General features: G+C 31.2%; 1 protein-coding gene and 1 long non-coding RNA gene across 5 annotated transcripts in view; one reads left to right on the forward strand and one right to left on the reverse strand.

Moving 5' to 3' along the window:
* The window catches only part of LOC141908778 (uncharacterized), a 67,601-nt gene extending 58,545 nt beyond the window's left edge, over positions 1 to 9,056 (reverse strand). Inside the window, exons 1-3 of the long non-coding RNA XR_012619634.1 lie at positions 8,787 to 9,056; positions 8,654 to 8,696; positions 8,275 to 8,494 (exon numbers count right to left, since the gene is read on the reverse strand). This is a non-coding gene — a long non-coding RNA (uncharacterized LOC141908778). The remainder of the gene's footprint in view (positions 1 to 8,274; positions 8,495 to 8,653; positions 8,697 to 8,786) is intronic.
* A 39-nt stretch (positions 9,057 to 9,095) lies between these two features.
* The window catches only part of LOC141908776 (solute carrier family 2, facilitated glucose transporter member 1-like), a 139,562-nt gene continuing 136,147 nt past the window's right edge, over positions 9,096 to 12,510 (forward strand). For all 4 annotated transcript variants that reach the window (XR_012619633.1, XM_074798972.1, XM_074798971.1 and 1 more), the window contains exons 1-2: positions 9,096 to 9,235; positions 10,327 to 10,428. Coding sequence is in view for 3 of the 4 variants with exons in the window: in XM_074798972.1 (XP_074655073.1) it covers positions 9,161 to 9,235; positions 10,327 to 10,428 (177 nt within the window). In the remaining variant the exon portion in view is untranslated. The remainder of the gene's footprint in view (positions 9,236 to 10,326; positions 10,429 to 12,510) is intronic.

Here is a 12,510-nt window from a genome sequence, read left to right on the forward strand (position 1 = left end):
ACCATCCAGCAAATTTAGCAAACTATAAAAGATTTACGTACACTCTTAGAACAAATGGTTCTTCGGGGGTTCTTCGAAGAACCTTGGGGTTCTTGGTGAGGCTTTAAGGTGCTTCAACAATATGGAATGTAGATTGGGGTTCTTCGAGACATAAGGGTTCTTATAAGAACCCTAATGTGGTCACAATTGTCAATTAAGAATTAAGTAGACCTGCAACAGGGAATAATTAGTATAGCTGATGAATATAACTGATTTTCTATGTGGTGTAGGTTATATACAAAACATTTTGACTGGAAATTAGAATTGGGTTAACTTTGAAAACAATTTACTCACAATGTTTAAAAAATGGTGACCGTGTGCGACAAGGATGCATTTTTAAAATTAATGAACCTTTATTTTAATTCGTTCTAAAATTTAAAAAGTCGTATGTTTAAAATCAGTGGTGAACGCCTTTAACGTGTGATAATAATATGTAGAGACTGAATAACTTGATTTGCTAGTCTGCGACATCGTCTGATAATAATATGTAGAGACTGAATAACTTGATTTCCTAGTCTGAGACATCGACTAGGTTTTATGGAGAGACGGCAGAGAAAAGAACAATGCTTTTTAATGCTTTAAAAAAACAATTAAACTCTTCTAAACTCTAGGCGTTTCTGAATGGACTGTGCAGTTTAAAAAGAACTAGTAAATTCAAATGTCTAATGCAACTCAAAAATGAGAATTGTGTGTATTTTCGGCTCAATTTCTATCAAAACATTCAGTCGAAGTCTTTGTACATTTTTTGTTGAATAAAAACATAGAGTATAGTGGAAATTCAAAGTAACGTAATGCTTTGGGCCTAATAAGTATCAAGCTATTGTAGTTTCGTGCCTATAGGGCCATGTGTACATGATCAGGCAATTATTCCTTTGTTCATGCAACTAACTGTTGTATAATTATCTGCCACCACGACTCATACAAACTTCGCTCAGTGCATAGTGCATATAGTATATCGACTCGTTCTTTTCGTTGTTTTGTAAGATGAATATCTGGAGCTTGGAAATGTGAATTAATTCTGGTAAGTTGTATTCAATGAATGTATATAACATTTGTGATATTTGAAATATATGAAATATATGCCATAAAGCCGGAGTGACTCGGAATCAGATCAGCCATAATTATTATTTAAAACTTTCCCATTACTTTTGTATTATAGAAATTGTTCCATGGAAGTTGACCATATTGTGAGACCGCGGTGCAAAAGATGTTTTTCCAATCTCGGACCTATGGCGGAAAGAATTATAGAAATGTACGAAGTCTGTGCATATGGCAATCGTGTCGCTTCCTTCCTTCGAAGCAGCGAAATTGCAGAAACGGGTTAGTAAATCTTGACTCAATGAGCCTTTACTGTCTGACTGTATTTTGATAGAAGATAATCATTTTCAATCTACATATTCACTGGTTTTCAGATATGATGAGAACAGCAGAGCTTCACGTATTACCAGGGATTTTGAGAGAGGATGCGAAAGACCTGAAAACCATTAAAAAGGTTTGTATTTTTCTGAATCTAATCCCACTGTCAACTTTAACCGTTTGTCTTTTCTACTGATAAATGTATTTGGAACTTATGCATGTAATAGAAGAAAGTGTTTAGATTTACTTGCAGTGTGCATTATTGCAAAACATAATCGATTTTATTACACCATTATTTGTTCTCAATGTTATTTATATTTCAGGAAATATACGACTATAATCCGGACGCTGCGGTTGAAAGGTTGCGAGGGTGGCAGCGCGTTGAAACAAACATATGTAAGAAGATGGCTTATAGTTAATTGAAAGTGGACAGATTTTGAATAAGCGGAGTGGCCTGCCATAAGTCGGCCTATTATACGTTTAGCATATCATCTTACATCTTATACCACTAACTTTTAAAAAACTTTGATATTCTCAAAACATTATGTTTTAGACTTAGTGTGGAAAAAATCCCAACCGATTTAAGATACCAAGCGATTAGCCCAATGAAAAAAATTCTCCATCTTTCAATCTTATTGTACATGTAACCAATTAGTGAAACTATTTTTGTATCATTTATTGTAAATATATTTATCATTAATATTTCAATTCATGATTTTATAATAAAAAAGGTTTATATGATGTTAATTTTATGCGATTCTTATCATCAGTTTTTTTATCCACATGAGGATTAAGGGAGCAGTCAAACATAACAGAGGATGGACAAATCATGAACAGCTTGAGCAGTCAAAAATAAATGAGGAACCCTAAAAATAAATTACCTTTAAATGGTTCTCCCAAGAACCCTGTCAAGAACCATTTGACAATATTGAAAGGGTTCTAAGAAATGAAACATATTGAAGCATTATTGTGTCTAACAATTTATCATTTTAACTGTCTTATCATTTCAACAGTCGAACAATTTATCATTTCAACTGTCAAACAATTTATCATTTCAACTGTCAAACAATTTATCATTTCAACTGTCAAACAATTTATCATTTTAACAGTCCATTAGATATTTAAATCATTTAACTCAATTCAATAATTATAATGTAGAATTGTTACTCTTTACACCAGTTTTTATGTTTAATTGTTTCATAATGCTTTGATTTATGTGATTTTAAGTATTTACCTCCGCAATAACAATGCACTTTTTCATTAGGATTGAATTTTCTAAATTCATCATCTAAATTACATTGAACTGCAATATCTTTAAATGATTTTTCATTATCTAATTCACATTGAATTCCAATATTTATGAATTTTCATTGTAGATAATTGGTTTATTATCAAAATTGAAATAATATAATTGTCTTTTTTCAATTCTTAAGTTAATCAAATCATTGTAATCTTTTGAAAGTATTATATCATCATTTCTTTCATTGAAAGGAGTTTTAAGAATATTTATTATGTTTTCATCTAAAGTTCCTTTAAAATTTAAAACTGTATTGAATACTTTATGATTTTTAACGCCATTATCAAAGGTATCTACTAGTTTAGTAATTAAATATGTTTCATTTGATAATATTTGATTAATTACAGTAATATTTTCAATTTTATAATGTCTTGCGGACACTAAATTTGTTGCTGAAATATAATTTTTAATGTTAAACTGTGAAAATGATTTATTGGTTTCATTGATTTCGATTTTAAAGTTGGGTTCTTCTTCTTCTTTCTTCATTTTTATAACAAAATTTTTATTAAAACTCATTCAAATATAAATATTCACTGTTTTAAATATGAATTATTTCACTCACACTTTTAATGTTTAAAAATCTAACTCATACAAATATAAATATTGAAATATGTTTAAAATATAAACTATTTCACTCACACTTTACTCACACTTTATATTCGTTAAGTTATCCATTTATTTTACTTATATTTTTACTCGAAATCTGTTAAAATATGAATTATTTCACTCACACTTTACTCACATTTTACAAGTAAATTCGAGTGTGCGAGAATTATTTTTCATTTTATATGAGTTTCGCTACTAATTCAAATAGAAATTGTTATTATTTTCATATTCTTCATTTTTTATGAGCTCGACCTTTCGACCTTTGGTATGAAACAAGATATTCCCTATTACTTATAGTCAATTAGCACACTGTCCAAGCAACATGTGATGCTCACAGTGTGCAGACTATTTTTGATCAGCGCGCTCAGTGACGTCACACAGAGCTCCTAAACTATAATGATCCAAAAATTGAACTAAACTCAATGTATCGGTACAAATCCGAACATGTACACGGCCGGTATTTTACATTTGATACCAAAAACCCGTTCATGCAGCGCACAGACCGCACCAACCCGCGAAGTTTCGCCGTTAGTTTCTTATAGTATACATTTGATCGGACGAAACTTATTTAGTTAACATTCTAACCGTGTGAATCCCTAGTTTTCGGAATTCTGACATTTTAGGAATTGTGCGCATAAACGCCGCTTTCCAAATGAAATTTGGAATTTAAAGATAATTGTCGTTTTCTAATACGTGAATTTGAAACTGTCGTAGGTTATCACTATAATTGCTATAACACAATTATCCTTCATCATTAAAAGCATAAATACAGTATCGGGAAAGGAAACTAACTCCATCCTTTATATTTCAATTCATATTTCGATACAGAATAGCGAACAGTAGGACCTTCTCAAGACGAAATAAAAAACAGATTCTCTCCGTCACCACATCTTCAAAATACTGTTTATTTATGGTAACATCCAATTACAAACGACCGACTGGGGTTGGGCCAGTAATCGCAAGCAAAGGTCATGCAGTGAACCGACCTAGGTTACATTATTGCAGCCTCGGTCGGTGCTAACAGCTGAATCACACGTTCTACGCAAACCCGCGCTGCTAGGTAACAAATTATCTATCATTCCTTTGACCGAAGCATAACCGTTTATCTTTTTTCAGCTTTACAATTGATTCCATGAATTTAATAATTCCATTTTCGAATAATAATGTGTTAGTTATGTTATTAGTTTTTATCTTTAATATGTAAGAATCAGTATCAAAATATAAGATTTCTATATGTTTTTCTCCAAAATGAGGTTGTAATACGTTATAGTAAAATTTATACATTAATAACTTTGATAATTCTAAAACTGAAGCACCAACATAAATTGGTTAAATTTCATTGGTTAAATTTCATTGATGTTCTTCTCATTTTAACAGCGGCTAAATTTTCATCAAATATTTTGTTACCCATAAAGTTAGGATATGTTTGTAAATGTCTAATTCTTTTGCCATTACTAACTAACTCAATATCATTTCTATTTCTAATATTTTCACAAGTCTTACCATAGAATGCATTATTCATTAACTTGAAGAAATCTTTTTCGAAATCAGTTTTAGCTTTAGTTCTCTGTTTGGCGTTAAAATCTATATATTTTTCTAACCATTTAGATTGACTAAATGAAATATATCTATGTACTTTTTTTAGAACCATTCCTTGATTCAAATAAAACTTCAACATTCTATAATGCACTACATAATTATATTCATCTTCCTGAGTTACCATTAACTTTTCTGTATGAATATGATTTTCAGGTTTAATTCTTTTTTGATAATTTGATAATTCTTCATGCGTAACAGTTTTATGTTCTGGACAGTATGCTAGATTTCTAGATTTAAATTTAATATGTTCAGGATATTCCAAGTCTACAACAAAGAAGTAAGCAGTATCTGAATCATCTGCAATATCTAGGATTCTTTTCTTCCAATCAAATTTATCATTATTTTCATGTTGTAAAACTTCACTTATTTCAAATACTCCATAAGGTTGTGGTTCCATCATTGCCCATCCATAAAGATTATTTGCATCTATATATAATAATTTATATCCAGGGTTATCATTTACATTGAAATATATATCACCTAATACACCCGAAACTCCTCCTCTTATAGATTTTTCAAATAATAATAATTGATCTATATTTGTTAACAAATCCATTTTTATATCTGTGAGTTTTAAACCACAATCCCAAGTTAATCCTGGTGATGAATAACAATGACAAGGATCAATATTAAAATATTTTAGGTTTACATCTCTAAACCTTTCGAATATATCCGATAATAATAATACATCTGATTTTAAATATAAATCTACTAATTGTCCATGATTTGTTATTTTAAAATTATTCCAAATATTCAATGTTCTATTATAGACTTCATCTTTAACATATTCATTTTTTAATTCATCATAGAATTGTTCTTTTAATAATTCAGTTATATTGAAATCATTATGTGATTTATAAAATGAATATGGAATTGCGCCTTTATATCTCATTAATCGAAAATCATCATTATTTGGGTAGTGCGGTTTTGATATCTTTAATTCATCATCAACTAATGATTTTGATAAGTATTATTTTGATAAAAATCTATATGAATCTATAAATCTTAGACACCCAAATTGGAATGATATATAATTCTCAGATGTTTTAGCTAACATCTTAAATTTATAAGTTGGTATTTTATTTTTCGATCTATTTGAATTCAATCTTTCTATTTGATTATTGATTTCTTCTATTTTATGACATAGCTGTTTGATGAATAAAGGAGCGTCATATCCTGATAAATTATGAAATATTACTGGAACAAAGTTAATTTTCTTAGCTTGTAAGTAACAATTCGCATGTGCTGCGCCTCTAAACTTTCCATTTAAATGATCATGGTCTCTTACTTTTTTATCTCTAAAATTAAATAGTTTTTCACAATAATAACATTTATCTGCAAATTCAAATGCTTCTTTATCTTCTTCTGTCATTATAATTTCTATATTTGTATCTGATAGTTTACTAAATTTGATTTCATACTCAATTAATAAATCACAAAAATGATTGATAACATTTTCATTTCTATAATTACAATATTCACTTTTAATTAGTTCTGGATAATCAGATTTTATATATAAACCAAAAGCTGCAGCTGATTGATGAATCTTTAATTGTATTTGTTATTAAAGGATCTGAATAATCAATTACATCATTTTCATTAGAATTTAATTTCTTTCTTTTATAATATATTTCTTTTCTATTTTGATCAGTTAATTCTTTATTTAATGATTCAAAATCTCCATGTATTACAAATGGTATTTTATTCTTGTAATCATATTCTTTTAATTCTAATATTTTATCCTTTTCATTTGGTAAAACTATTTTACAATAATCATGATTATCACATAATTGTTTATGATTTTATCATGCACTTTCAGTTCTGAATTTATGTAAACATTTTCTACAAAGATATATTTTATTATCAAAATCATTTTCTGATTTAAAAAATAAATCAATTCTTTTAATCCACATATAATGATTCTCATAATATAATATATCTATGACATCATTTGAATTATAATCATTTGATAGGTATAAAGGTTCTAATGTATAATGTTTTATATTGTTACCTTTCGTATTTGGTAATCTGATTAAATCAAATACATTTATTTTTAGATTATTATCTCTATCTATTTTTGGGATATTTTTAATTCTAACAGGATAATTATCTATCTTATAATCATTTTCAAATGGTTTATAATGTGTTAATCTATAAGTATGTTTATTATAATCTTCAACTGGGTGTAAGCAACTTATAATTGTCCATAGAAAACATTTATCATCAAAATTTTGTACATTTATTACAGCATTAGTTTTAAATGGTAGTTTAATATAACTTGATCCATCAATGTTGTCATCTTTATAATATGATAAATTATTTTCATCAATTGGTTTTGATTTAGTTAACTTATTATATTTTGTGTTATAAACATGTAAAGTCATTAATATTATTTCATCGAATATTAAACCTGATCCTTCAAAATATTTCTCTTCTATTTTAGTTTTTACTTCATTATAACATTTATCTAATTTATCATCTATATGTTGTTTTGAAATAATATGTTGTGAATGAGAATCTATATTAAATATTGGTTTATCTTCAGATTTTATAAACTTAACTTTAGAAGATATACTAATTTTAGGGTATTCAACATGAGTAATTATTTTTATAATATTTTTCATATTTTCTAAATGTTTTTTATTTTCTTCTAATGTTTTTCCTTTGTGAAAATTAAACTCGATAGCTGCTGGACCAATATCACTTTTAAATGCTTCGGTTATCTCTATTTCTTTTTTATTATCTAATGAATTAATATAATTTCTTACATCTTCCATGTATGATCTTTTATTGTTTAATTTTTTTTAAATTCTTTTAATTGTCTTTTGTTTCTTATCATTGTCATTATCAAAATAATCCTCACCTAAAATATCATCATTCATATTTCTAATATGACTTTTAGATTTTAAATGTTCTTTATAATATCTTTTATCACTGAATGATTGATTACAAGTATCACATTTATATATTTCTTTTTCATTCTGTAATTCATCTAATTTAGTTTCTAATATATCATCTTTATATTTTAATTTTAATTTATTCTCTAAATGTGTTTTAGTTTTATTGTGTCTTGCTTTTTGAGATTTATCTATATTGATTTTACATGTCGGACAGTAGTACTTATTTGCTTCCATTTTAATACTAAATTTTTTATTAAAATTGATTTTAGAAGTTATTCATTTATATGTTATTGATATATATATATATATATGAATATTTTAAGAGTAATGGGGAATAAGTTGTTTCAGAATAAAGGTTGAAGGGGCGAGTGAATAAAAAATGAAAAATAAATTCGAGCGTGCGAGAATTTATTTTTTATGAGCTCGACCCTTCGACCTTTGGCCTGAAACAACTTATTCCCTATTACTGATACTTACTTTCGGCGAAATTACGATTGACATCATCAAATCATGCGGTACGCAATGGATCACGGCACATGCAGCCAGGACGTATGACACGTAAATCACGGCACTGGTAGCCAGAAAAAAAGATGAAAAATCCTCGGCACTTGTAGCCTGAAAAAGTGACAGTATCGGTGCGGCACGTATAGCCGGAGATAAAGGAAGCCACTGGCAGACGTTAGCTACAAAATATAAGCTGGATACAAAAACACATTTTGAGTATCATACCAATATTATAAACAATGACTAAAAGTTTCCTTAATTAACTATCATTATAACTACGTATGAACACATCTTTAACAACTATGCTTCTTATAGGATAATGATTAAATATAGAAAGTCGACAGAATCTCACTTATTTAAGTCGCAATGAATTTATTAAATATCGACGTTCTCGCCTAAAAACAAACAACAACAATCTATTACTATGGATTATGAATAATGGAAAAATATAAAATGAGAAAATATAAAACTCGTGTAAAACCTACCCCACGTATCGGGCAAAGCGCGCTCGTGGCAGCTGCGAAATATGCTCGACGCAGGCTTATAGTCTACAGCCACGGGATATGGCCAGTAAAGCCTTATAAAGGCTGAAAACTTCATGGTCAACGGAGCAAGGTACACCTTTAGCTAGCGTAATGAAGCAATGACACACTGAGTGAAGATATGTAGATTTTGACAAGAATAAACCGGTTTAATCCGACATGAATTTATCGACTGCATTCGGTCGTGACAATCATTTTTAGCCCTACAAGTATTCTAATCTATATAAGCTTACGATAACAAAATTGGTTCAATAAAGAGGCCTGGGCCAATCTAACGTCACTAAGAAAAAAGTTTTGCGTGCGCATAATAGAGCGGAATGTCTAGTATCACCTGGGTTACATCAATTTTATACTTGCCAAATGAGCCTTTAGAATGTCCTCATCACTACAAGGTAGGTTAAAACAAGTTATTTTCAGTTAGCATGTCTGGTGTGAAAATCTCATCCGATCGTGCCTTTTCACCAAGCACAAACTTTTAACCTACTACTGGCGCTATAAGACGGTTGATTAGGCAGCTTTACAGCACTTCATTTGTATTGCCACCTTTAAGGTGTGTAAGTAAGATATATAGAGAATCCCACACTAACAAGACGAGAGATGAATACCGAAGTTTCCCTTAAGCTGAGATCGTTTCAATTTGTCACTCACTTCGTGTATGTAGTTCACATACAGCCCGCGGTGCCGCACTATTGAAAAAGCTATCTCTGACAATCAACATTGGGAGGTGTGCGCGCTATCTACGCTTAGCCTACAAACGTACAATCGATAAAATAAACCTTACTTTTAAACTCGAAATTTCGACTATATAAAAGGACTTTTTATATACAGTACCAGATACTGGGGTCCAAAAACATTTTGTGTCAGGCCCCTGTGGTTCAGATCTTGGTTTCTCGGGACTAAACCTATTGGATTTTTCAATGAACCTTACGACGGGACGGCATTTGAAGTGTTTTCCGCACACTGGTTTACAATCATAAGCCGCGATCACACGGAGACGACTTGGCCCGGGCCAAATTGGCACGGATCAGGCTCCGCCCAAATTTGGCCCGTGCCTAATTAGAGAGCGCGCCACACGCAAACCATTCACTCGATACTAAACAATGCTCAAACTAAGCGAAGTTGGTCATTTCCGGAACCAGTAGCAATTCAAACGCATTCATTTGTCTCGTGCTAGAACTTGGCTCGGGCCCGGGCCAAGTTGCCGCTCATGCTACGTAATTACTGTTGTTTAATTGAACCCCAAAAGTAGATTTAATTCAATATAATTTCCTACGTTCCCAGGCCATGCCCTCGCCCGCTTCTAAAGTGGCCCTATTTGTTGTGATCAGTCCCTTCTACTTCCGTGGCGCTGACGCAAATACTAGCACCTAAAAGTATCAACTCCATCAAAGTCCATCGAAAGTACCTATTCTAAAGCTTGTTTTACAGATACGCAGTTTAATGAATAACTTTTTTTCTGTACCGGAATTTCCTACATTTTCAGGGTCGGTTGACAATTTCTCTAGCGATCACAGCGTTTGTAACTGTACTTGGAAGTTCATTCCCGCATGGTTACAATACCGGTGTACTCAACATTCAAGAAAAGGTAATCCTTTTCCGTCTTGATTATATTTCAGTAGTGGAATATCATCAGGTTCTTGAAGATAATAGTATTGTTGAGAGAATGCAAAGGTTATGCATTCATACTGCGGACACATTTCCTAACATCTAAGCGCCGTAGAAGCGTTTTATGACATAAAATATTGGCTTAAGGTTTTGTCAAGGTTTTTTCCAAATGCCTAGTGATACTTAAAAAGTTATTTCAAAATGTGGGTATCAATGGATAAAGGAAATGAACTAAATGAAAATATAATTCAAGATCCACCAATTAAAGATACAAATAAGATCATCAAAGAGCTGCTGTTTATATCAGAAACATTCTGCCCATCTAACACTGATGTTCCACGATCATGCTCCCACCACGAAAAGGGTTCTGATACCTATATACCGGGTTCCAGCTCAGATGTAATGAAATGATTGAACGCAAGAGTGTAAATTATGAGTTGACTTGATTAGGCGTTCCAGATGAGAGAGAGAAAGAAATAGAATACATGTGCTTAAATAGCTACTGATAAGACACTGGCCAGTTCGGCACAGATAAAAAAAGGTCAAGTACCTTAAATGGACTGACCAGTGTTCAATTGAAAATATCAAAATATTAAATTAGTTACTACACATATATATTCATAATAATAATCATATTAATCATAATAGCAATTATTACAACCTTCCTCTGTATCATATGCGCTTCCTTACGCTGATTCGACCTCGAATCGTAAAAACAACACAATTATTAATCATCCAGACAACACACATAGAGCTAGGCGTCTAACTAAGGAGAAAAGACAAAATAAAAAATAATCATTATGAAATTCCACATGGCCAATATTACTTGAAGCCAGCCAACGTGTCAAATATGTTGCGACTAATCCATTGCAACCAAAGGGGATTAATGTACTAAAATAGAAACTAAACGCGGGCGAAACATACAGTCTATCAGAATTATAGAGGTGGCCACACGAAAAGAGACATGATAGGCACACCATTTGGTGTCCTCTAAATGTAATCACAACCTAAGTAAGCATGGTGGCCATTATATCATATAAATTGAACTTAATATCTTTAAACGCGCGAACACTATTATCGGACCCGATTATATACAAGGAAATTGTAGATATAGACACATATGTCACCGTAGGTGAACAGAAAACTAAAATTCATATCTGGCGTCAGTAAACATTTCCAATTGATATCCACACACGGCGGTCACCTAAATATAAAACATGACTTCTCTTTCTACATATCACTAACGACTCACGAAAATAGTTTGGGGTATGACACAGAGGAAGACTCGAAAAATGCAAGAATGAGAAAACGTTTATTTATGTGTATAAAATGAACTTCGCGTTGAGCGCAAGAAAACTTAACTCAGAAATAACTTTAAGAATGCTCGACTCGACCAATGAAACAATAACGAAACCATCCCCAAAAATTATAGGTCCAATGACAATGGGATAAAAGCGTATCAACTTATTTGATACATTAAGATGGAGCCACTCGATATAATTGGATATAGACCCATCATTGTAGTGCCTTCAAATTCATGAGTAATAATTTCGCATGCGGACTGAATCTAGCAAACGTAGACATATCTTGTAGTACTAGAATACATAAAACCGAATTTTTTTAGAAGTTACGAGTTTCTAAAAAAATGGCCAAGTACGTCTTGGCGTAGAAGTCATATTTAAGAAAAAGTATTATAATCCAATCATCATTTTCAACAACTCGAAATACATGGGGAGTTCTAATTTACGTTTTAAGCAGGTAGATACCTAGCTTAACGATAGCGTAAAGCAAAAAAACCTAAGCTGTTGCACTGCAAAAGAACGTCTTGGATGAGACAAAATAACACTGTTCTCTCATAAAATTTGGATTTAGAATTTGAAAAATATGCGTTGTTTGGTAAAAGGATATCTCTGAACTAGACATTGAAGAGCCACTGTCGTCGATATGTATGTATGTGTGTGTGTGTGTGTGCGTGCGTGCGTGCGTGCGTGCGTGCGTGCGTGCGTGCGTATATATGTATGTATGTACGTACGTACGTATATATCTACATATATACACGCAT

Source organism: Tubulanus polymorphus, chromosome 7 (genome assembly GCF_964204645.1).
Source record: "Tubulanus polymorphus chromosome 7, tnTubPoly1.2, whole genome shotgun sequence".
NCBI classification, from domain to species: Eukaryota; Metazoa; Nemertea; class Palaeonemertea; order Tubulaniformes; family Tubulanidae; genus Tubulanus; species Tubulanus polymorphus.